The sequence below is a fragment of the Pleurodeles waltl genome, chromosome 3_2, assembly GCF_031143425.1.
Source record: "Pleurodeles waltl isolate 20211129_DDA chromosome 3_2, aPleWal1.hap1.20221129, whole genome shotgun sequence".
Classification (NCBI taxonomy): Eukaryota; Metazoa; Chordata; class Amphibia; order Caudata; family Salamandridae; genus Pleurodeles; species Pleurodeles waltl.
In genome coordinates this window covers 460,388-486,650 of record NC_090441.1, presented here as the reverse complement: position 1 = coordinate 486,650, position 26,263 = coordinate 460,388, and the positions used below count along the sequence as shown (strand labels likewise).

The 26,263-nt window shown below is 47.5% G+C and overlaps 1 protein-coding gene across 2 annotated transcripts in view; it reads right to left on the bottom strand.

Annotated features, from left to right (window-relative positions):
• APPBP2 (amyloid beta precursor protein binding protein 2) overlaps positions 1-26,263 on the bottom strand; it is a 337,597-nt gene that overhangs the window by 148,842 nt on the left and 162,492 nt on the right. For both annotated transcript variants that reach the window (XM_069226533.1, XM_069226534.1), the window contains 2 exons: positions 25,672-25,795; positions 9,768-9,936 (listed from right to left, as the gene is read on the bottom strand). In XM_069226533.1, the coding sequence (XP_069082634.1) occupies positions 9,768-9,936; positions 25,672-25,795 (293 nt within the window). The remainder of the gene's footprint in view (positions 1-9,767; positions 9,937-25,671; positions 25,796-26,263) is intronic.

Here is a 26,263-nt window from a genome sequence, read left to right as displayed (position 1 = left end):
TCCCTCCCAGATCCTATTCCCACTGACCCCTAGGGACCCTGAAAGCATTGGGGGAGTTACTGATGAGTTTCCGGTACATGAGAGAGATGGCCTTTCTGGGCATATAGTGGTTAAGTAAGCGCTCCTCGAGCGGATAAGACTCCGGGAGGTCCACCCCCTCAGGATAGCCCCATCCAGTGTGTGTCGGATTTGTAGGTATCGGAATGTTTCTGTGGATGCCATCTGGTAGTCTACCTGGAGAATTTGAGAAAAAAAGGACAGACATTTCTCCACAGGTCTCCCACCTTCGTTATACCAAGTGTCCCAGTTGTGAAAGCACAGGTGTGTGCCCAGGATGCCCAAGTGTGCAATGTCCCACAGCGGGGTAGCCTGTGTAATCGTGTTTTTCCACCCCACTGAACTGTGTGTTTTATGCCAGATGGAGAGGGTTACCGCTGTGGGAACTGGGAATGTCTGGGGCTTCTTCCCTCCATACAGCGCCCGCCTGGAGACCCCAGGACTCATTGCCTCACGGTCTAGTCAGTAAGCCAGCTCAGTCTCGCGGAGATGAGCCCAGTGGTTGATAGGTACCAATTGAGCTGCTCGGTAGTAGGCCCGTATGTCAGGCAACTCAATGCCTCAGTCGTACCATCTTCTTGTAAGCTTCTTAATGGCTATATGCGCAGGGCCTGTGTCCTACAGCAGGGTGTGAATCGCCACATCAATGTGTTTGAAATAAGAGGCCAGAACAGAGTGTATTCTGGAGAGCACACAAAAGGTGAGGCAGGGCTTTCTTTTTAAATAAGGCTGCCTTGTCTAGCAACAACAGTGGAAGGGAATGCCAGCTTTCCACGTCGTTCTGCAGGCGCACCAGCTGGGGTGTCAAGTTGTGAGCTCTAAATACATTCGGGTATGTGGTGACATAAATGCCTAAATAGCGGAGCTCCTTTGTAAGTATGCAAGCGGAACATCCAGCTGGCAGTCTTGGGGCCACGCCGCAGAGAGGATAGATCAGAGACTTGTCCCAATTGATGGTATATCCCGAGTAATAACTGAATCGGGTTAAGACATGGAGTATCCCATCAAGGGTGCGTGTGGGGTCCGCCACATACAGTAAAATGTAATCCGCGTAAAGGGATATCCTGTCCTCCCAGTCCTCTGTCCATTTCAGGCCTCGAATCAGAGAATCACCCCATATCCAGACCCCCAGAGGTTCCAAAGCCACGGCAAATATCAGGGGGGACAAGGGACAGCCCTGTCTCATGCCCCTCCGCAGTCAGAATGGCACCAATGTACTTCTGTACACGGTTAACTTGAGCCAGGGGGCTCTGCATATAGGAAGCGCACCCACCCCGTGAAACGTGTCCCAAAGCCAAAACGCTGGAGAACCTGAAAGAGATACGGCCACTCGATTGTATCAAGGGCCATCCTCGCATCGAGGGAGAAGACCAGGGCGTCTTCACGGATTCGAGGCACCCGGCCCAGGATGCCATAAAGAAGTCCCAGATTAAGGGCTGTACTTCGTCCTGGCATAAAGCCAGACTGGTCGGGGTGTATCAGAGAGGAGATCACCCTGACCAAGCAGGAGGCCAAGAGTTTAGCCAGGCTTTTCACTTCAGCGTTGAGGAGCGAGATCGGTCTATACGACGTACATAACTCTGGAGGTTTGCCATCCTTAAGAATGACCGGTATAATAGCCAGTCTCTGATCTCTCGGTAGGACTCCCCTGTCTCAGCTTTCAATGAACATTGTCAGGAGGTGTGGGGCAATCGTAGTCGCTGTGAGCTTGTATAGTTCCTTAGGGAGGCCATTGTGCCCCGGTGCCTTGCCAGGTGTCAAGCCACGTATGACTTGGGTTATTTCGTCTACAGTTATCCCCTACTCTAAAAACTGTTTATTTGATGCCACCAGGGCTGAGAGGTCAAAATCTATGAGCAACTCCCAAGCCTCAAGTGCTGTAGCCGATGAGGCTGGGGAATATATTCGAGTGTAATGGGCCAAAAAGGCATCTAAGATCTGCAGTCCACCCTTCAACCGGTCTCTGTTGTCAGTCACGATTTCTGGTACGCATCGGTTTGCAATTTCCATACTTCCCAACCAGACCAGTAGTTTTCCTGCCTTGTCGCCTACTTCGTATAGGCGTCTTTGCTGAGCTATATAGTGCGAGCGTGCTGCATCTGTTGTGATGTCTCTAAGCTTTTTCTTTCAAAGCCAATTAATGGCGCCCTGAGCTAGTGTGCTTGGTCTCTAGTTCTAGAATCTCCTTCTCCAGTGCCTCCAGTCGTAGCCGCTTATCTTTCTTATGCCCTGAGATCCGTGAAATCCCCTGACCCCTCATCACTGCCTTGAAGGCCTCCCAAAGTGTCTGTGCGGACTCTACTGAGCCTGCATTGTCCTCAAAGTAGTGGTCCGGATATGCCTCTCGCCAGGTGATCAACACGTTTAATACAAGGGATCATGTGTGGAAGAATAAGGACATAGTCAATTCGTGACATGCTACCATGTGCATCAGAGTGAAATGTGTACTGTAGTCCCTGCGGGTGGCAGGTCCCCCCATGTATCTATCAGCCCCATTGCACCCAGAAACTCCAACAAGGAATGGCGATGGGAACTCGATCCCCGGGAGGGCCAGTGATGCTGAATCTCACAGGGCGTCGTTTGTTGAAGTCCCCGCCCAGTAACAGCTCCCCCTCTGGGAGGCCGAGTATCAGGGCACTCAGTGCGGCAAAGGCAGTGTTGAGTAGCCTTGGGGGAATGAATGTTGAGATTATATTAACTGTGGTGTTCTCCCACTGTCCCGAACACATCTATGTATCGCCCATACTGGTCTGCCCAGGTGTTTTGAACCCTGAAAGGTGAAGTCTTCCGCATCAGAATGCCCACTCCCCGGAGCCCGATGTGTATCCTGCATGCGCTATTAATTTAAAACCTCTGCGATCCAAGGCTCAGTAGGTGCTGCCCTGTAAGTGCGTCTCCTGTAGGCACACCGCATCAGGGGCATGTCTCTTTAATGAATGGAGTAACACCCTCCTCTTTAGCTTATTCCCCAGACTGTTTATGTTCCAGGTGATTAGCTTAATCTTAGGTGTGCTGGATCAGGTCCCCAGTCTCAGTCCGTCTACCCCCAGGAAAAGCTGCGCGCCATGTCAATTCAAGTAAGCTGCCTGCTAAACATACTAATAACATTACTACTAACAAAACTAAACAATGCTCAAAACCAACCCCCCTCCTTGCCTCCCTGCAAGGTGGGTCTAGAACTGAATACCCCCCCCACAAAGCTGAGGAGTGCCCGTCGCCCCATTCCAACATATTAAACTAGTGGTGGCGTTACCAACATTAAGAAGTCCCCAATGTATGCCTCAAGTAGAGAAAAGCATTGTTCCTGCCTCCATCGTTACGTTTGTGTTAACAAGATTGTCTGGACCGGGCTCCCCCAGGTGTCGGCTTGGCAATCAGACTATTGCGAAGCTGTTTGGTTTGAGGGGCACCAAGCCCTCCCATATGAACAGCTCTCTATGAGATCACTTGTTGAGCTGTTAAGATTGCATTGCCCCCCATTTCCTGCTGGGTTTGACTCTTTTTCGATTTTTTATTCCTCTTCCATCTTCTTTTTATTATTGTTATATTTGTTCCTTTTGATTGTTTTGTTTTTAGGTCCCAGTCTGTTCCAGTGAGTCGCCGTTGTTCTCCGGGGAGGCCCTGTACTGCTCAGTGTTCCAGCCGATCCACTCCTTGACGCCTTCCTCCCTGGTGCGTCTTCCGTTGGGGCGAGCCTGCCAATCGAAGGTGTCCTGTGGTTTTTCAAAGTACCATGTTTTGCCCTCAGCCACCACTCTTAGTTTGCCGGGGATCATCATAGAGTATTTCAGGCCTGATCTCTCAGCACCCTCTACTTCCAAGAAGTTGTGTTGAAGTTTTTGCACTTGCGTGGTATGGTGAAGTCTGGAAAAAAGGTAATTGTTGTGTTTGCATATTTCACAGGAAGCGCACTGCAGGCTGTCTGCAGAATCACGTCTCTAAAAGTCCCGGAAATTCAATATTCTGGCTATTATTGGTCACAGAGGCACTCCCAGTCGCGGGGTCGCCCCTGGAACACGGTGGGCCCGTTCCCCTAAGAAGAACTTTGATAGGCCTCTTGGTTGTAGTTTCTTAAGGATGAGGTCTTCAACTAACAAGTTAATGGCAGGCCCCTCTGCGCATTCAGGCACCCCTATGATGCAGAGGTTATTCCTTCACGACCGTCCTTCGGAATCTTCCAACCGGGCTTGCAAGGTGGTAGTCGGGGCCCACAACTCCCTCACCTGTACATGAGGGTCCTTGTGACCCCCTGAAGGGTGACGGTTGATTCCTCCACATCTTTCACCCGTGTTGCCATGTTTCACAGGTCCGTCCTCAACAGTGATACTTCAATGGACACCAAATCAATCCTGGTTTCCAGGGAGGTGCGGACCCCCTGTATGGCCTATGGCTGTGGGTGGTCCGGTGCAGGAACAGCGGAGTCTTGCGCTGCTCCCCCATCCAGGGCCTCTTTCGGGAGTGCGTACTTGTCCAATTTGGATTGTTGGACCGCGCCCCCCATTCTGCCAGTCATGTCTGGGTCTCCTATCGCTGGACCTGAGGGGCAGTGGAGCAATTAGGGGAGCGAGCAGCACCACAGTAATCACCGCCACCCAACCCGGGGGGTGTTCCCAGTTACCCCCGTCAGCCTGTCGGCTTTCCAGCTACACCACTCACTTACCCCACTGAAGTGATGTCTCTCTGTGTTCCTCCCCGGTGTATTTTTGGGATGGGGCTCAGGCCAGGCAGCCTACGCAGTTGTCCCAGCTTCTGCGCACTCCTCTTCTGGCGCTTGCTTCGGGTCCTGGAGGCCCACCAGGGCCACCACCTCTCCCTCAGTTCAAGTTGGCAGCCCCGATCCACATGGGGGTGGTGTGATTCCCTCGGTCCGATGTCTCCGGCTACTCTCCCAGCCCGTCACCGCCTCCCTGGCTAGTTGCTCACCTCATGTCCGATATCAAGCAAGGGGGTGGGGGGCCCTCGGCACGGGTTCACAACTGGAGTTTCCTCCTTCTGGAGCTCCCATGTCAGCACCAACGAAACACAGCAGTGCCCCCAGTCCTCAATCTACCGTGGGGCCGCCGCTCTGCCCCTTAGGCTTGTGCCGTGCGGTGGGCTAGGTCGGGTAGCTCGCCTGCTGCCCCAGTCCAAATTCACCTCAAAGCAGCTCAGCAGGTCCCCCGGGCTATGAGGACTCGGGCATGAGCCCTTTCGCCCGTGAGCTGATCGTGGTTCGGATAGTTTGAGGCCCTATGTTACTCGGGGGAATCGCAGCTGCTCTAAGCAGTGGCCATCTTGCTCGGCTACTGGCCACGCCCCCAGCCTTTGACACTATTAAATGGGAGTATACATGGCGAGTGCTGGAGAGGATGGGTTTTGGTCCTAACTATGTTAGATGTGTTGGATGTGTCAAACTTCTGTATAGCCAACCGCTAGCACAGAAAAGAATTAACAGGGTACGGTCCAGCCCGTACCCGATGGATAGGGACCTCAGGCAGGGGTGCATGTTGTCCTAGCATTGGAGCTATTTGCCCTAGCATTGGAGCCCTGGCATGCTGGGTGCTCGATGATACACCAGAGAATAGTCTGAATTTGGGAGAGGGATGGAAAGATATAATCTTACTCGGAGCTGAAGATATCATCATACATGATCAATGCCCAAGTCTCCATCCCCAAACTGTTCCATATTTTCCACCTTTATGGGACCTACTCTGGATATAAGATGAATTGGGGATAATCCCTTCACTACCCCTTGTGTGCATGGACCACGAGGCAGAGTCTCCCAGAAGGGCTAGTGGTGCAGGAAGTGGGCTTCAAATACCTTGGCCTCTTCGCTTCTAAATGGTCTGATCATTTCATCCTGGTCAACCTCTACTTCGTTCTGGAATGTTTTACAGCAGATTCACAACATCGGAGAATGCTCCAGCTGCTTGGAAAAGTGGCACAGTATAAAATGACTACCCTTCCCAAACTACTATACACATTGCAAAGTATGCTGTAGCTAGCTCCATCCGAGTTTTTTTTTTTAGAAGGGTGATCCAGACCCTTCAGCAGCTTTTGTGGAATGAAGAGGGGTGAGGGGGAGAAGGCAGAATTCCACTTAAACTCATGAGAGGGTGGTACGATGGTGACTTTGTCCTCCCTGATGTTGAGAAGTATTGCTGGGCTACGCAACTTATAATAATCAATGAATGAGCCTTGTCACCTTGATGAAAGTCTTGATCAAGGCAGAACGTAGGGCTCTGGGTGCTTGGGCATACCCAGGTCTGTTAAAGTCCAGAAGGGGTTGCAGGTCTCTCCCATCATTGACAACGGTTACAGCATCCATTTGGTGGGTGGCAGATAGGTTTGTAGGATGAAAGGGGAGGCCCACAGAAAGGACTCAGCTTTGCAACAGTGACATGCTGGCTGAGGTGAGAAAACTCAGAGGCTTTCATAGCTGGGACTTTATCTGCATCTCAAGATTGGGGGATGGGTGGAGAGATAAAGATCCGGTCTCCTGGGAAGCATTGCGAGAGGAATATGAGATGACAAGCAAGGAAATCTTTCATATCACCAGCTGTGTCATACCCTGTGGGTACATGTGGAGCGGGGCACCCAGCTGGAGAACTCCTCACCACTAGAGGACAGACTACTGTCAGAGACATTGCATTAAAAAGCGATTGCAGTCACATACACAAAGCTGATGAATAACGCTACAACCTCTTATTAAAGTTTCAAGTGGCTTGGGAGACTGACATTGGTGAACTATAAGAGGAGAAATGGGAAAGGCGATACAGTCGCCCACCGAAGTTTGTGATCAGAGTGCGTTTCCAGCTGGTTCAGCTGCCCCTATTACACGGGTCCTATGACACAAGAGTACTCATGCACAAGATGGGATAGACTGTCATCGATCAGTGTGCTAGGAGATGTGGGCTGCAGGGGAGTTTTCTACATACTCTGTGGGACTGTCCAAGGCTCAAGGGCGTCTGGGCATGGGTAAAAGAGAGCCTTTGGCATGGTCCTGGCCTATGCACAGAGATCTCAGTCAAGATGATCCTCAAAAAATGTTTTTTTTTGGGGTGGGGGGGGGGGGGGGGGGTTGACACAAATACCATAGACTATTGTCTACCCAGGGGCTAGCAGTGGCCAAGCATCATATCGTCGTATGTGGGGAGCATCCAATCTACTGAGTTTAGAGGAGTGGAAAGTCAACATATATTGGTGCATGGCCACCAAGGGACCAATCTATGACGGCATAGGGTGCCCCCAATAAATGGGGGAAAATATGAAAAATGTGAGGAGGTTATCGGGGCCTCGCTGATGAATCACTGGGACTGGAGTAAACGGCCTGTTGAGTTGAAGATCGATTGCGATGTACCCTTTTCTTTGTAAGAGGGGCAATTGGGGCAGGGGAATGGAATCCGGTTGTTTAAATACTGCATCGTTGATGTATCCTGCGAGATACAGTGCGATTACATGCTTTTTGGGTTGTGTTCTTAAACAAAATGAAAATTGTCTAAAAAAAAAAAAAAAGGCTAACAAGCTATTGCAGGACTTTTGATTAGATATTCTGTTTATTACTGAACCCTGGACAACAGACCCAGCTTAACCAGATCTGGTGGGAGTTTGCACCCAGGGTTCAAATCATTCCACCATAACACGCAAGACGCTGACTAAACCATCATTTACAAGCCCTGCCTATGTTTCTTGCCCATTTTGCACACACTGAGCTCTTTTGTTTTTCCGTTTCCCCTTTCCCCTCTGTCACGATCCTGGGTGTTTTAGGTTATCACGTAAATTCTCGCCTCTGCCAGAGACTCTTGAGGTTCAATAACAGACTTTTAGTTGATGTTGGACATATGTTCTTTCACCACAAAAAATTGTGTATTTGCTAAATTTGGAACTCATGAAGAGCTCATCACATTATAGCAGTTCCCTGCGAGAAGATGCTAGGTTTGCTGTACACTTGTATGGCCCCTCCTGTGGACTCTGAACTGTTGACCAAACTGACGTGTTTTTTTAAAATGCAGTACAACGAAAATGTTTCACCTGGAAGAGGGTGAAAAAATTATGAAGTGTTAGACCCCCATTCTTTGCAATCGAAACCTAAGCCGAGGTAACCTGTCTTTAGAGCATGAATGTGTTGCTGGGGCAGAGAAGAAAATAAGAGTTGGGGAACAGTTGCCATTTACCTCCACTACGGATGCACCACTTAAAACATGTGAGAATTAAATTGTGTTAACACATGAATGATGTCCAAGAAGAAATTGAGAAAAAATATCCGCATGTGGTTTAAAACTAAACACTATCAATTCCCGCCTGCTGGATGCACCCATTAACCACTGCAGGCTTTATTTCTTGTCTCAATCCGCTGTAATCATTAATTGTTTTGTAGTCTAAAAAACACCAAAAAGCCAAACAAAATTAAACAAACATGTGTGATGCAATGGGTCTCAAGTTTGCTCGACTTAGAGCTATTAGCATTGTAAATTCCCAACTAGATGTTTCTAGGCACATAAAATGAAAATAAAAAGTAAAACAGCTGACATATGCAATTCAATTGATAGCGCCACAACCACCATGAGCGTTAAGTGTGAGAGTTATTGGCTCCCTGCGTGAATGTCTAGAAAGGATCGCGGCTGGGATGAGAGACAAACCGAAACCAGAGGAGTGACCATCACACGCTGTAACAGGAGGAAGCGTGACGTAATGTGATGGCCAACAATAATGTTGACTTGGTGAAATCGCCTGAGAGGGAAGTCAACACACAAAGGAGGGACATTTCACAAAATGCACCAATAAAAGTGAAGCATTTAAAACAAACACACCAAAGAATGAATTTGCAAGAGTGGGCGTGGTTAAAAGCCCACAGAGAGATTACAAAAGGCCAGAGTGCTTGCGCGCCTGACCCTGAAAAACACTTCATTACTGGACCAAAAATGTAATCTTTTCTGACTCTGTTTTGTTTGTTAGAATCTTATTTAAGTATTCTTCAAATCCTCACTCTCTCACTAGCTGGCTACCACAGAAAATGTCTATTACGGCTGCTGCTGCTCAGTGTGGGGGATTTAGTTACTGTTGTGGTGGCAAATGTAGCCTTGAGAAGAGCACGTCAGTCGATCTGAGCTTTGTGCTATACCAATAATGCTCATCTAACTGTGTAAAATCAGCAGCCACCCATAAAATTCCTTTCACTGATGGGGTTGGTTACTTATGTGTCTACCGTGAAGGGGGAGATACAATAGTAAACTTTCTACCAACCAGGGAAAGGAAAGGTTTACGTCAATCGCAGAAAAGGAAAATAGTACCAACAGTATAACTGCTAAAAAGAAGAAGAAAAAAAATCAATTTACTACTGCCTTTTAATTTTTGTTTTTATGTTCTCTCACAAACTCCGTTAGTATCTCTTGTGCATAAGTGCCTTGCTACATTGGTGTTACAGTTCTTGCATTGTTTAATTATGCCACACCACTAGAAAATTAGGAAAATTAAAGCATTCCACTTCAATTTTAGCAAAACGAAATAGACTGACAGGTTTTAGAGCATAACAAGGAGAAGATTGATACAAACCAATTCTAAGTTCACAAAAATGAAAAAGCAAGCTAAACTGCAGGTAGACATTGTGGTAAAATAGTCCCCCCACGGCCCATAAACGCAATTTTATCCAAACATGTTGCGTGCTGTTAATTATTACATTACTTTTTTTATTATCATTACATTACACACAGCAATCAAACACAAATATTTACCTCATCATAATGACTTTTGGCAAATAACAGAGCACAGAGTTCCCCATAAAGAGCAGCTCTGTTTGCTTGCTGGCCGTGTTTTGAAAGTTTGTCCATATAGCTCTGGGCTTGTTTGAAGGTTTCCTCTCCCAGATGGTATTTGCAGTTCCCATTTCGGACGTGCAGCAACCTGTGCAGGGGGAGTTTGGAAAAGAGGACAAACGAGTTAAGAATTAAAAACAGCATGGCTAAATAGTAAGAAGATTTTCAAAGTGTTTGAAATGGGACGCTCAAGAGCCATGTACTATTAATGGCTCCCCTTTTGTTATTTATGAAATTGAAGTAAAAATGAGATATGAAAGATTTCTGCGTCCGTTACACTTCTCTTGCTGAGCAGGCATACCAGTTCACAGTGAAAGGCTCTCAGTAGATCACCCTTTCACGAAGCTTCTCATTTCCTGTTTCAGAAAGGTAACGTGCTTTGAGAGGAAGTGTGCAAGCTTCTATGTAACGGAGGAGGGGTCAGTTTATCGTACTGCCGTTTATTTCTAGAATTTGCATAGGCCTTCAAAAGCTATCTACATTTTCACAAATGCATTATTATTTTGAGTAAATCACTTATCCTTTACCCAGAATATGGTGGGATAAACGTTACGTACAACAAACTGGAGAATACATGTATAAAATAAATAAAAATAATGTCATTCATTTCTTAACACAGGTCTACAGTGGAGTCAATCTCAAAGCATGTATACTGGTGAAATCAATTCTGACAAAAAGAGTAGCTGATTTATATCTAATTTAAGGTCTGGCCTGTAGCTGACTGCCACGCAGCCTTGGCAGTGCATCTGTCAGCCACTATCCGACACTATGGAGGGCTTTAAAGGTGCCTCCGGTACTTCGCAGGTTTCCTGTAATATTGGCCAAGGGGTGGGGGCAAAACAGAATACCCCCTGCTTCAGCCCCCCACCTATTGCATGGCCAGTTGTAACATCAGCGCACCCTGAGACATACTAACGTCACTAACACCCACCGGAGTGGAGAAACAGCAGCTGGGAGAACTGCTCCCACGTCCGGTGGGATTTTCTCACACGAGCAAGCCCCCCCCGACCCAAAAAAACCTCTTTGGCCACAACAAGCTATTAAGTGGAAGTCAGCCCTTTCTGCATATGGGTCGACCCCCTTGGGAGGGGGGGGGCGATGGCAAGTACTTTGTTGCAGGCAGCTGTAATGGCAGGAAAATCAGCAATTAAAAAACAAAATGACTGTGTAATGTAACTGGTCATGTAAAGCGCATTACATTCGGGTTCAGTTTGTGAAGGAAAAAAGGCGGCATAGTGTTTTGAGATTGGCCCTTCTGACATAAGGGAGCATCTAATAGCTTTTTTAAATATATTTCACCTGGGAAAACACACATTTCCAAAACAAATGTTAGGGGGGTCGATCCTCCTGACACAGGTCGACCCACTTTGGGCTTGCAGGCTCCCCCAACAATGAATTTTGCATAAGCCATAACAAAACAAGCACTGGCAAATAGGTCCGGCGGTCGCTGCCAGCCTTTTTGATTTTCCAAATGGTTGCACTGATGTGTTGGACTGTTGTGTTGGACTGGACCCGTGGCTGGTGGTATGAAAGACTTGTGTGTGGGGCATGAATGGTGTGTGAATGGCCTATAAAGCAGTTGGTGCCTTGTCAAGGCTTTATAGCTCACCTTCAGTGGGCTTGGTTTCAATATTGTGTTCAGTCTCTGTTCTTTTAAGCAAGCTACCACCATGAGTTCCCACAAGTCTCCCAAAATGAATGGCACTCCACTTCTGTGGGTGGGCCAAGAGACCACAACACAAAAAGCCCTAAAGCGATCCGTTGGAATATAAACAAAAGGGGGTGCTGAGGTATGTGGAGCCATGCTGTGGCACCACCCATGCAAATCTACAAACCACAGACATTTTTGAAAACTAGACAACCAGGGGACTCCAGGGTGCAGTGCCTTGTGTGTGGATCCCATAAGGTTTATTTATCCCCACAATACCCTGCAAACCTCAAACTTTGCCTGAAATCAAGCATTTTCTTTATATTTCTGTGATGAAGTGTCTAGAATCCACAGGAATCCCCAAAATGCCTACCACCTAGCGTTATCCCACTTGTGCCGGTAACAATGTTGCCCACTTGTGTGGCTGTGTTCTGGAGACATGTGGGAACGCCGCAGATTCCAGAACTTTCCATCACAAAAATGTGAGGGAAATGTGTTTAAAAAAAACACCAAACAAACAACCCAAAAAAAAAAAAAAAAATCAAAGTTTGAGGTTTGACAGGCTTTCTAGGTAAAAATAAACCAGGTGAAAACCACACCTCACCCCACCCTGGACTTCCCCCGGGGCCCAGTTTTCAAAAGTGTGCAAGTTTGCTAGGTTTTCCTAGGTGTCGGCTGAGCTACAGTCCAAAATACACAGCTACCCACTTTGCAAAAAAAAAAAAAGTACGTTTTGAGTGGAAAAGTGTGATGTATCCATGTTGCGTTTTGGGCAGTTTCCTGTTGCGGGCACTAGGCCTACCCATACAAGTAGGATGAACGAGTTACTTACCTTCGGTAACGACTTTTCTGGTGGATACATTAGGTACCTGTGGATTCCTCACCTAATAAATACTCCCATGGCGCCAGCATTCGACGGAAATCTTCTTACTAGTCTCTGCACGTCGACGAGGACGTCACTCTAGCCCACGCGACGCCGTCTGACGTCATACAGGCAATAAGAGGTCCTCGACGACGTGCAGACGTCAGTACCAATCATTTTTTACGTGCATGAGAACAACCAGGCAATGCACTGAAAGAGCAAGGCAACATCCCATTACATTGTAAAAATACACAACATTGCATGAATAACTATAAATCTTTTTTATATATATATATATAACTCTCTCTTTTTAAAATATATATATACACATCAAGTATATACACAAAGATATATACATATATACATATATAAATATATTATACACAACATCTATTGCACCCTCGAAGACCAAGAGGAGCGCACTCAAGGATTACTTGGTAAGACCAGAAAGGCAACGGGGAGGCGGGTGGGACCGTGAGGAATCCACAGGTAGCTAATGTATCCACCAGAAAAGTCGTTACCGAAGGTAAGTAACTCGTTCTTCTGATGGATACAACTACCTGTGGATTCCTCACCTAATGAATAGAGTCCCAAAGCAGTACCACTCCCGGTGGTGGGTGCCGAAATGGTCAAACCAAGAAATCCTGCAGCACTGACCGTGCAAAATGGCCGTCCCTTCTAACCTCAGAATCCAAACAGTAATGTTTTGCAAAAGTGTGAAGGGACGACCAAGTTGCGGCCTTGCAGATGTCGACCACAGGAACACCTCTGGCCAAGGCCGAAGTGGCCGACTTAGCTCTGGTGGAATGAGCTCTAATGCCCTCAGGAGGATCCTTCTTTGCCAAAGCGTAACATATTTTAATGCAAAGAACAACCCACCTGGATAGTGTTCTCTTGTGGACTGCCTTTCCTTTCCTCTTGCCCACGTATCCAATAAACAGCTGATTTTCCAGCCTGAAATCCTTTGTTCTATCAATAAAGAAGCTCAACGCCCTCTTTGGGTCCAGACGGTGCAGTCTTTCTTCCTCTTTGGAAGGATGAGGCGGAGGATAGAACGTGGACAAAGTAATTGCCGGAGCCAAATGGAAGGGTGAAACAACCTTCGGGAGGAAAGCAGCCTTGGTCCTCAACACCACCTTATCCCCATAAAAAGTTGTATAAGGGGGCTTTACTGATAAGGCCTGCAACTCACTCACTCTCCTTGCTGATGTTATAGCTATCAGGAAGACTGTTTTTAAAACCAAATACCTTAAGGGGCAAGAATGCATAGGTTCAAAAGGGGACCCCATAAGGAAAGTCAGGACCAAGGACAAATCCCATTGCGGCATTACGAATGGCTTTGGAGGATATTTATTTAGAAGACCTTTCAGGAATCTGATAACAATAGGGGATTTAAATAAAGATGGTTGGTCTGGAAGACATATGAAGGCTGACAAGGCCGATAAATAACCCTTAATGGTAGCCACTGCACCACCTTTCTGCGCTAGAGACAGAGCAAAAGACAAAACGTCCGATAGATGAGCATGCAAAGGATCAATCTGCCTCTCTCCACACCACGCAACAAATTTAGACCATCTATTAGCGTAGATAGATTTAGTGGAGTGTCGCCTGGCCGCTAATATAACATCCACTACCTCAGGTGGGAGAGAGAAGGAACTCAGGTTGCCCCGTTCAATCTCCAGGCATGTAGGTGCAGACTCTGGAGGTTGGGGTGTAGAACCTGCCCCTGCGACTGCGAGAGGAGGTCTGCCCTGAAAGGGAGACGGAGCGGAGGGCACATTGAGAGTTGGAGAAGGTCGGAGTACCATACCCTCCTTGGCCAATCCGGAGCTATTAGGATGACTAGAGCCCGGTCCTGGCGAATCTTCCTCAATACTCGAGGAATCAAGGGTATGGGAGGAAACGCGTAAAGCAACTGGCCGCACCAGGTTATTTGAAACGCGTCCCCCAACGTTCCCTGCATCGGATACTGGAGGCTGCAGAATAACGGACAATGCGCGTTCTCTCGAGTGGCAAACAGATCTACCCGAGGAAACCCCCACCTCTGGAAGATTAAACGGACTTGATCTGGATGGAGACGCCACTCGTGGTCTGCCGAGAAATGGCGACTGAGACTGTCCGCACGCACGTTCAAGACTCCGGCCAGATGGTTTGCTATCAAGCAAATCTGATGGTCCTTTGCCCAGGACCATAGTCGAAGAGCTTCTCTGCAGAGAAGGTACGACCCCACTCCTCCCTGCTTGTTTATGTACCACATCGTGGTAGTATTGTCTGTTAGGACCTGTACCGACTGACCACGAAGGGAAGGGAGGAAGGCCTTGAGAGCCAGACGTACAGCCCGTAACTCTAACAGATTGATGTGAAACATCTGTTCCTCTGGAGACCAAAGACCTTTGATCTCCAGATCCCCCAGATGAGCTCCCCACCCTAGAGTGGAAGCATCCGTTATGACTGTGGCCACTGGTGGCGACTGCTGGAACGGCTTTCCTTGTGAAAGATTGTTGCTTGCAATCCACCACTTCAAATCCACAGCAGCATCTCTGGAGATCTTGACAGTACTCTCTAGATCCCCTTTGTGTTGAGACCACTGCCTTCGGAGGCACCACTGAAGAGCCCTCATGTGCCAGCGAGCATGCGTGACCAACAGAATGCAGGAGGCAAACAGACCGAGCAGACGAAGGACCTCGAGGACTGGAACTACCGCTCCATTTCGAAACATTGGAACCAAATCCTGAATATCTTGAATCCGCTGAGGCGGAGGAAAGGCCCGACCCAATGTTGTATCCAGTACTGCCCCTATCAACAGGAGGCGCTGAGAGGGCTCTAGGTGAGATTTGGGCTCGTTCACCGAAAAACCCAGGTCGAACAACAACTGGGTTGTTGACTGCAGATGATGCGACACAAGCTCCGGGGACTTGGCTTTGATCAACCAGTCGTCCAAGTAAGGGAATACTGCTATCCCCTTCCTTCTGAGCTCCGCCGCAACCACCGACATCACCTTCGTGAAGACTCGAGGTGCTGAAGTAAGACCAAACGGAAGGACCGCAAACTGATAGTGCTGCGATCCCACCACAAACCGGAGATACTTCCTGTGTGACTTGAGTATCGGAATATGAAAGTAAGCATCCTGCAAGTCGACAGACACCATCCAGTCTTCCTTGTTCAACGCCAAGAGCACCTGTGCTAGGGTCAGCATCTTGAACTTTTCCTGCTTGAGGAACCAATTCAAGATCCTCAGGTCCAGGATTGGTCTCAAACGACCATCCTTCTTGGGAATCAGGAAATACCTTGAGTAACATCCTCGACCCCTTTCCTGCTCTGGGACCAACTCCACTGCGCTCTTTGAAAGGAGGGCTTGTACCTCCTGTTCTAGCAACAGGAGGTGTTCTTCTGAACAATAAGAAGGACGGGGCGGGATGAGGGGCGGGAACTCCCGAAAGGGAAGGGTGTAGCCTTTTCCCACAATACTGAGAACCCAAGTGTCCGTTGTAACAGTCTTCCATTTGGTGAGAAAATGCTGTAATCTTCCCCCTACAGGAGAGGAGTGAGTGGGAAATGGTGGAAGCCTAAGGCTGCTTCCCCTGCTGCACCCCGCCAGAGGATGAGGAAGAGGCAGAGTGCTGCTGAGAGGCTCCTCTGGTGCGGACCCTACCTCTCCCCCTAAAAGATCTATAGGGATGGGAAGAGGCAGGTTGCTGATATCTTCCCCGAAAGGAAGAGGAGGAAGAGCCACGCCCAAATCCACGAAACCTCCTGAAAAATCTGGAAGAGGCCGTGGAAGAAGGAGCTTGGAGCCCTAACGACTTAGCCGTGGCCCTGCTTTCCTTAAAACGTTCCAAGGCCGAATCAGCCTTGGCTCCAAACAGTTTGTCCCCATCAAACGGGAGATCCAACAATGTGGACTGTACATCAGCAGAAAAGCCCGAGTTACGGAGCCAGGCCTGTCTCCTTGCCACCACAGTTGTGCCCATTGCTCTGGCTACCGAGTCAGTGGTATCCAGTCCCGTCTGGATAATCTGGGTCGCAGCAGCCTGGGCATTTGAAACAAGATCCAAAAGACCCTGGGGAAACTCTGTAAATGATGAGGAAATGTCATCCATCAGAGCATGAATATACCTCCCCAGGATACAGGTTGCATTGGTGGCTTTTAACGCCAGACTGCAGGACGAAAAAATCTTCTTGGACTGCGCCTCTAGTTTCTTAGAATCTCTGTCCCCAGGCACCGTCGGGAAAGAACCAGGCGCTGATTTGGATGAACAGGAGGCCTGCACCACCAAGCTCTCCGGCGTAGGGTGTCTAGATAGAAAACCAGGGTCAGTCGGAGCCGCCCGATACCTCCTGGCCACGGCTCTGTGAACTGCTGGGGAATATGCCGGCCTCTTCCACACCTCTAACACCGGATCCAGCAGAGCGTCATTAAATGGCAAAAGAGGCTCCGCCGCAGCTGAGGCCGGATGTAGCACCTCTGTTAGAAGGTTTTGTTTAGCCTCCACCACCGGCAAAGGCAGGTCCAAAAAACTAGCTGCCTTCCGTACCACTGCATGAAAGGAAGCAGCCTCCTCAGTGTATTCTCCCGGGGACGAAAGATCCCACTCAGGGGAAGTGTCCAGCCCACTGGCCGACTCCAGACCACGCAGCCCATCACCCGAGTCCTCTAGCTCTCCTTCCTCCAGGGCTCGTTGGTACTCCTGCTCCTCTAATACACGGAGAGCACGTCTCCTCGAATGAAGCCGTTGTTCAATACGCGGAGTCGACAATGCCTCCGCCGAAGTCGAAGATCGGCGCCGATCTTCAGAAGCCACTGACGCCGCGTCCGGCGCCACAGGTAACTTCGGCGCCGACGAAAGAGGAGCTGAAGCAGATGGACCCACCGGAGTCACAGGCCGAAATCCCGACGTCGAAGTCGACGGGATGGAAATCCCCGGGGCCAATCCTTCTGAAGCCACCGGAGCGGCCACCGGCGCCGACACTGGCGCCGAGCCCACGTTCCCAAAAGGGAGAAAGGGCATAAAGGGTGCCGGCCGAAGAGGCGCAGGATCACCCAATGAAAAGGCCAAAGGCCCAGCGGGAGCACCCCCTGGAGCCATCTGTTGGAAGATGGCATACATCGCATTCAAGAATGCGGAACTATCGGCTCCAGGGGTGGGAAAAGCCGGATACTGGGGTGCCTGTCTCGGAGGCGACCCCGACGCCGGCCTCGACGTCTGCAACGCCGGAGAAAACACCTGAGGCTCCAAAACCTCAATCACCGACGCCTGTCCAGGTGAAGTTGGAGACGCCGGAGAGGGCAACGGCGTCGAAGGATGCGGCGTAACCGTGGGACTGATCTCCCATGTCCTTCGGCGCCGATCCGAAGTCCTGGAACGAGTCTCCTTCGAATGACGCCGAGATTCTCTACGGCGCCGGGAGTCTCGATGACGCCGATGTCTTGGAGAAGAAGACTTCTTGTGATGCTTCTCCCTCGATTTCGCCATAAACAGCTTCGCCTCACGTTCCTTGAGGGCCTTTGGATTCATGTGCTGGCATGAATCACAAGTCGAGACGTCGTGGTCGGAGCTCAAACACCAAAGGCAATCGGAATGAGGATCCGTCACCGACATCTTGCCTCCACACTCACGACAAGGCTTGAATCCAGACTTTCTCTGCGACATTATTACCACAGCGAAAGACTACGCAGCAAAAATACACTGTAACCACAAAAGTAACAGTTGCTCCCTCGAAGATAACCGTTTCGAATGCACGGAAAAAAGGGAACTGACGTCCGCACGTCGTCGAGGACCTCTTATTGCCTGTATGACGTCAGACGGCGTCGCGTGGGCTAGAGTGACGTCCTAGTCGACGTGCAGAGACTAGTAAGAAGATTTCCGTCGAATGCTGGCGCCATGGGAGTATTCATTAGGTGAGGAATCCACAGGTAGTTGTATCCATCAGAAATCATTTGTATTAGAAGACATGTGGAGGCACAGAATAGCAAAACTTTTGTTATTTCCAATTGGATTTCACTGCATTTTTGTCTTCCAAATGTAAGCCAGTGTGTAAGAAAGAAGGCATTTCGAAACATACCCTCTAAATCATATGCTAGCACGGGTCCAAACAAATCCAGAGATGTACTAATGCAATGCTCCTAAACTCCATATTTTGTGCCCTTTTCAGAAATACATAGGTTTCCTTGATTCACATTTATCACTTTACATATTTCACTAAATGAATTGGTCTGTATGGTGCAGCTTAGCGGTTGGCTCTTCGCACCTTCAGTTCTTGTAGAACCTACAAACCCCTCTACATCCCCGCAACCAGAAGGGTCTAGTGGACGTAACGGGATGTATCTTTTGGAAATCGGTCACTGAGACAAAACAATATAGATGAAAATGTTGTCACAAAGGGCAGTTTTTCCTACTCATTTCTGGGTCGAGCGTGAGCTCTTCTTACCTGTTTTCAGTATTGTGGACTTTTAACCACGACCATCTCACGCCCATCACTTTCACTTGTTCGTGGGCTTGCCTTTCAAAAAACCCTTGATGTCACTTGTAAATGCTTCACGTTTGTCCCACCTTGAGGCTGCTTTGTTATCGCCTTGAGGACCGACCTTGTTAGATGGATAATTACATGATTGCCGATATGCTGTACGGTTAGTGGACTATTTTTTATAATTTATATTGTCTCTACCCTTTGCGCTCCATGGTACTTTCAAGTCTTACACAGCGTGAACTCGATCAGCAGTATTGAAGCGATTTGCAGGACTATCAGTTACTTCACATTATTTAGTCTCTCCTACGCTCCACAGTGCTTTCAAGTTTTACATCGCGCGAACTCGATCACACTCAATGTCCCAAACAGATGGCAGTTTCTCCATGTCAGGGATATGTGTTATAAGTTTCCTTACACAGCACGGTCAGGAAGCCTCTAGCGGTCGTGACGTAATTTTTTTTTTTTTTTAAACCAGACATTAATTTTCTCCGCAGCTCCTGCATGCCTTTTCCTTAAAGCTGAACAATGACACACCCCAAGGGCTTTGTCCTGAGGTCGGTGCAGAGCACTCACCGATCCTCGCGGACCTTCTCCCAAGGCCAAGGCCGTTAGTAATTCAGACAGAGAAGCTAGCTGTCCTTGTGGAAACCTTTTGCTAAAAAACAACAAGGTGCCTTTCTTGTGATGACGCATCAACCCTGCCTGGCGCCTCATCTCTCTCCCAAAGAACTGTCCTGAGATTACAAAGACGGGGTTCATTCTACGCTATGGACCCTAGGTCGGTACTCAGTCCAGAAGCATTTTATTTCTTTACCCCATACAAGTTACATATGGGTGACTGGTAATCCCATGATCAGTGGCCCAGTGCTTCCGGACTTGTTAATACACACTACATATTTACACATTTATACATGTTGCCTGGATTTAAGCAGCATGTTCTTCAGACATCCAGTGCCTGAGAGACTTGCCCGATAGTGTTTCTGTGCTAGTGTTGCTGTGCAGGGTCAGTCAGCTTCCTCCACACTCTGTAGTGTAGTCTAGATGTAATACTTAGTTTCTGTGACGGGGATTTATGTTTATATGTGCAGAAACACTTGGCGTGGTAGAAAGGGTCACAGTGTGAGGTTTGTGTGTTGGGAGAGCTGCAGGAATGTACTGTTTTCTGTTAATTACTTAGTTTCAAATGCCACCTGCTTCTTATCTGGGCTGTGCTAGTTTCAAGTGGAATCCACCCGATCCTCCATGCAGACATTTGTTGGCACAGATGGCTGCTAAACCATCCCACAGATAAGTCTGATAATGATCAATCAATCCATTTATAGGGCGCGCTACTCACCAGTGAGGGTCTCAAGGCGCTGGGGGGGGGGGGATTTTACTACAGCTCAAAGAACCAGGTCTTTAGGCGTCTCCTGAATGCGAGGTGGTCCTGGGTGGTTCTCAGGTGAACGGGGAAGAAGGAATTCCAGGTCTTGGCTGCCAGATAGGAGAAGGATTTGACTCCAGCAGTGGTTCTGCGGATGCGAGGGACCGTGGCGAGAGCGAGGCTGGCGTGTGGGCGTGTAGAATGAGAGGCGTCTGTTGAGGTATTCGGGGCCCTTATTGTGGAGGGCTTTGTGTGCGTGGGTGAGGAGCCTAAAGGTGATCCTCTTGTTGACGGGTAGCCAGTGCAGGTGCTTCAGGTGTGCGGATATGTGGCTGTGGCACGGTATGTCAAGGATGAGGCGTGCGGAGGCGTTCTGTATTCGCTGGAGACGATTCTGTAGCTTGGTGGTGGTTCCTGCGTATAGGGTGTTTCCGTAATCCAGTCGGCTTGTGACGAATGATAAACACATAGATGCACCCCTCCCGCTTCCTCAACTGTCTGCTCTTAATAAATGATACTATAAAAAAAATAGCAACATTTTCACTTTTTGCTGCAGATAGAAGAAGGTAAATGGAAGTGCTTAGTTATATGTAGGGCCACTGGAAATATGTGGCAGAGAGGACCACCAATTTATCTGGCAAGAAGAGTCTAGCTATGCATTTACAACACCAATAGCTGTAGCTCAAGCAAATGTGAGACCTACTGCTTTGCAAATGCTTTATAACAGCTACTTTCTTTGGGAAAATATTAAGGGATCTGCACATATGATTCTTGCTGAAGTCTGACTTTTGTCTACTTTTCAGAAGGAAATGTATAGCTTTGCTGGGTTACCCATGGGTTCCAGCCGCTGGTTTCCACCAAAAGCTGGAAGTATGTTGAAAGCACAAAAAAATAGGAAAACTTGGTTACCTCTTTGAAAAATGTCAAAACTGAGGTAAAGAATTAGGCTTTATTACTTCACTCTGCTTGATCCTGAAAGCTAAGAAGATGGCGACTTTAGCACAGCAAATCATTTGTTAATGACCTTTTTAGGATTAAAAAAAAAGAACATATAAAAACTCATTATTTAGATATATTTTGCCTATCTTCTCAGTCCCCTCCAGAGGGATGCACAAACCCTGGATACCATTGTAATACCCAGGATGGTTGTAAAAAAGAAAGCAAATTTGGCATGGATACTTTACGTGGAAAAAACTATGTAGCCCTAAGCGCAAGCTACTCCAAATAGCCAAAAAGTGCTCAGTGGAGGCAGAGGTGGGTGTAAGAGGTTTGGGGCAAAATTCCCTTTTACCACTCCCTAAGTCCTGTACAACAACATTCAGGGACAGCTTTTCCACTACAGCTGCTAGAACTTGGAATGTTCCTCCACGTACCTTTAGAAGTCCATCCCCTCTGACCTCATTCAGAAAATCTCTTAAGATTCACCTTTAACCAATAACGAGCATATTTACACTGCATTTACTTCTGCAGTTATTTTAGCATCTAGTAACGTCTGGTGAATGCCGTGCTCTCTAAATACCCTAAAGTATAAGAATAATCAATCCAAAATCAATCACTTTCAATATTTCCATGTTGATTGATTTAATCATTGCTTCATTTGAAAACTTCAAGTAATGGGATTTGTTTTCAGACAACCTGAATGTAGGACTTAAATCATAATAATTTTATAATTTTTAGTAATAGACAAATAATAAAAGGTAACACACCAAGGTTAACAGCCATAGACAATGCCAATAGGGCTAGCTTATGAATAACCTGCCAAGCCAGACCTACAAATCCATTTCTGTTAATGACTGATCTTCTTCCATCTGTGCTGCTCCCAGAGGAAAAAGTATTAAATTATCTAGCTATCTAAAACCCCTTAACAGCAGTGCCATGGCATGTGTGTGTCCAGGAAAGTTCAAACTGGATACATTAAAAAAAAAAAAAAATCATAGAAGCGTGTAGGTCAATCCCTTTTTTCTGGAAGCACAAAACATATGTCCACACAAAACATGTACTCCTGGCTCTCAACATGTGGGCGGAGCCAAAGCCCCCTTTTGATGATATTCATACAATTATCAGGTGACAGTTTGGCTGTCAAGCCAGACCATAAAAACAATCCATCTGTCTTACAAATTCTCATAGGAAACTGATGAATCAAACACACACACACTCCTATAGTAAACAAAAACAATTTATCTTGAAAGGTGCTGGTCCCAAAATATAGAAATACAACTGTTCTATGTAGTTTGCAAATGATGCATTTCTAAACAACTTTTGTTTTCATGCATTAATAGCATGTATTATACGCTTTATGCCTGTATTAAATACAAACTGGCTTTTCTGGAAATAGAAATTAAAATTCAAAGAAATAATGAATTTTCTGAAAGACTATAGGTAGGAAAGTACCCTCTTTTTAGCATGGTTACCCCCACTTTTTGCCTGATGTCAGTGTGTTTTTGACTGTGTTCACTGGGATACCGCAAACCAGGACCCCAGTGACTATGCTCTCTTCTTTTAAACTTGATTGCTTGGACCACACACATTCCACATTTGGCCTACTGGTGCCCCCATATCCAAGTCCCTAATATACTGGACCCAGGGAATTGGGGTACCAGAGGTCCCCCATGGGCTGCAGTATGTATTATGCCACCAAAGGGGAGCCCATGCAAAGTGTATCTGCAGGCCTGCCATTGCAGCCTGTGTAAAAGGATGCATGCACCCTTTTAGCTACAGATGATCACTGTAAGTCACTACTATGGTAGGCCCTCCTAGCCCAGAGGGAACGGTGCAGTTACCGGTGTGTGAGCACACCCCTGCATGAGCAGAGGTGCCCCCACGAACTCCAGCTCCATTTTCCTGAACTTGGTGAGTGCAGGGACGCCATTTTACACGTACATTGGACATACGTCACTACCTATGTCCAGCTACATAATTGTAACTCTGAACCTAGGCATGTTTGGTATCACACATGTCAGATTCATACCCCAATACTGCTGCCAGTATTGGGTGTGTGATTCCATGCACTCTGGGGCCTCCTTACAGGACCCCCAGCACTGCTCCTACCAGCTTTCTGGGGTTTTACGGGCAGCCCAAGCTACTGCCACCCCTCAGACAGGTTTCTGCCCTCCTGCTGCTTGACCAGCACAAGCCCGGGAAGGCAGAACAAAAGATTTCCTTTGGGAGAGGGGGATAACACCCTCTCCCTTTGGAAATAGGTGTTACATGGCTTGGGAGAGGTAGTCTACCCAAGCCACTGGTATGCTTTGAAGGGCACATTGGGTGCCCTCCTTGCATAAACCAGTCTGCACCGGTTCAGCTACCTCAAGTCCCTGCTCTGGCACAAAGCTGGACAATGAATCGGGGGGGGGGGGGCAGAGCTCATCCAGAGGGCTTCTTGATTCTGTCATCTTGAATCCAAGGTGGGCAGAGGCCTCTGGGAGCATCTGAGTGGTCAGATCAGGTAGGTAACTTCAGAGCCCCCTCCTGATAGGAGGTCCTTAGATTCGGCTTGCAAGGTCCCAGCATGACTCTTCAACCTTTATTTCGACTTCTGGTCACTGGAACTGCGAATGGATCCTCCAGGAACCGACAATCTGCACCCATGACGAAGACTCTGCCTGCAACATTGTTTCCATTTCTCCTTCCAGCTTCTGCAACATTTGCCCGGCTGTGCATCCTCTGTCGCGGCAAGTCTTCAGTCTGCATGAGAAGGAAGAAGGAATCTCCCTTGGGGTGAAGGAGTCACTCCCTTGCATCTGCAGGCACCAACTGCAACAACTGGCTGCGTGGATCTTGCATCATGGGTGGTGGTCTGGAGTGGTCCCCTTGGTCCTCTCTGCCAGCTGTCCAACTTTGGTAGAGGTAAGCCCTTGCCTTCCTACGCAGGACAATAATCCCATGCACCGCCTCTCCTGCAACTACCAAGGATTGTTTACATCTTCTCCAAGGGATCTTCAGGCTCCCTGTAGTCCCAGCCCCTAGTACTGTTCCCTGTGATGCAACCGCATGGGACCCTTCTTCAGTTGTGCTGCTTGGGCTCCTCTGTGACATGTGGGTCCTCTTCCAGTGGGTCTCCTGTGGAGGCTGCCTTTTCTTTTGCAGACTCTCTGCATTGCTGAGGGTCCCCTGTGACCCCCCCCACCCCCAATGGGCAGAGTCCTCCTGGACATTGGTGGTCCCCGGCAGCTCCACTTTCCCTCTACCGTGACTCTTGCTTTTACCAAGGCTTGTGGGTGGCTTTTCCACGCAACAGACAGACTCTAATCTTCCATTTGGTGTGTGATATCGATTCCATCCTCCAGGAACTCTTCACCGGCTACAGGGCTGCATTGCTGGCTGTGTTTGTCCTACCATCAACCAACTCCTGCAACCATAGGCGGGTCAGTATTGGCTCCTGCCACCATGGGACACTTCTGCGCCTTCTGGACTTGGTCACCTTTTTTCCAGGTCTTCCTCTTCAGGAATCCACCGCTGGTTTCTTGCAGTCTTGTCTGGGTGTTGCAATGTCCTTCTTTTCAGCCCTTTTGGTGGTTTGGGGAAAATCCAATAACTTCCTCCTTCTCCCTGGACTCTGGTGGCATTGTGGTACTTACCTTTGGGGTTTTCTAGTTCCTCCTGCTCCCCTCTACAGATTCCACTTACCTCGGTGGGGGCCCTGCATTTGCATCCCATTTTTTTCTTAGTAAATTGTTTGGGCTCCTCCTAGGGTCACTATTGTCTGTTACTATTTGCACTGTTTTCTATCACTTTGTATGCCAATTTCTGATTGCTACTGTACACAGTGTGTTTACGTACCTTCTATTGGAGTATTGCCTATCTAGTAGTTTAGTAACTGTGTCCCTAAAATAAAGTACCTTTATTTTTGTAACAATTAGTGTTTTCATTCATGTGTGTAAGTGTTGTGTGACTACAGTGGTATTGCATGCTTTGATAAGCCTTGGCTGCTCATCCATGGGTACCTCGAGAGATTTCACTGATAGGGGAACCCTGGACCTGGTATAAGATGGAGGTATCACAGTTATCCACCACACACCAGGCCAGCTTCCTACACTATGGACATAAGGTAACCATGCAAAGGTCAACAACCAAACAAGCTTTCCTTCTTCATCCCGCTTGAACACTTAAATTGGTCATACTGCCTCAAGGCCTTGTGTATTCAGCGAGTTAAACAGTGTAAAACATATAAGGTATAGAAAAACAGAATGACCAAGAACTTCAAATAAAGATGCCGGGGTTGGTCCTGAAGCATCAAATAATCACTCCAACATTCTCTTTACTTCCATTCCTTCTCATTATACATACTATATATTTGTAAAGAGATTAAATCCATCAACACATCATTATATTTTTAGTATCTATATTTACATCTATCTGCGGTCATTCATTTTTCCGGGTACCAAGAGGAGTACTTGTAACAATGTATCATTACCATGGTTTTGTCCCTGTTAAATGACCAGAGTGATCACTTTAGAGGACATGAAAATGTTGTATCACCTACCGTACACAGCACTCCACTGCACGAAACCAATGTAGCATTTCATCGTGTAGTGTACATAATTGAAGGCAAGAAAGGAAAACCTTTTCTGCGTCACTGTACCACCCAGCATCAGACAGAAATCCTCCTGCAAATGAAGATCACAAGAAGTCCAAATTACAGCAACAAGTCAAAACTATTTCCTTTAAGATATACCACAAAACAAATATATATTGTGAAACACCACATTTAATACAACACTGAATTGTGTATGTGCATGCATCTGTAACGCACGTTTAGATACAAAATGAAGCACAAAGTCAAAACTTTATTATACTCGTACACAGATCGTGGAAAAGAATAGCTAATTTGCAGGTTCATAAGCTTCAATACATTTTATTAAGCAGATTTGTATTTGTATCAATAAACGTACTGTCAATGAAAGGAAAATAAGAAATAAGGAATCTTAGAAACACTAAACCACTTATTTTATTTACATAATGGCTGTCCATCCTGAGACAAAGTACATTTCCCAATGAGTGGCCAGAATTGGAACATTCAAGCATCCGGCATCATGCATTCTCCAAAAAAATGTTCATTTCTGATTTAAGAGTGG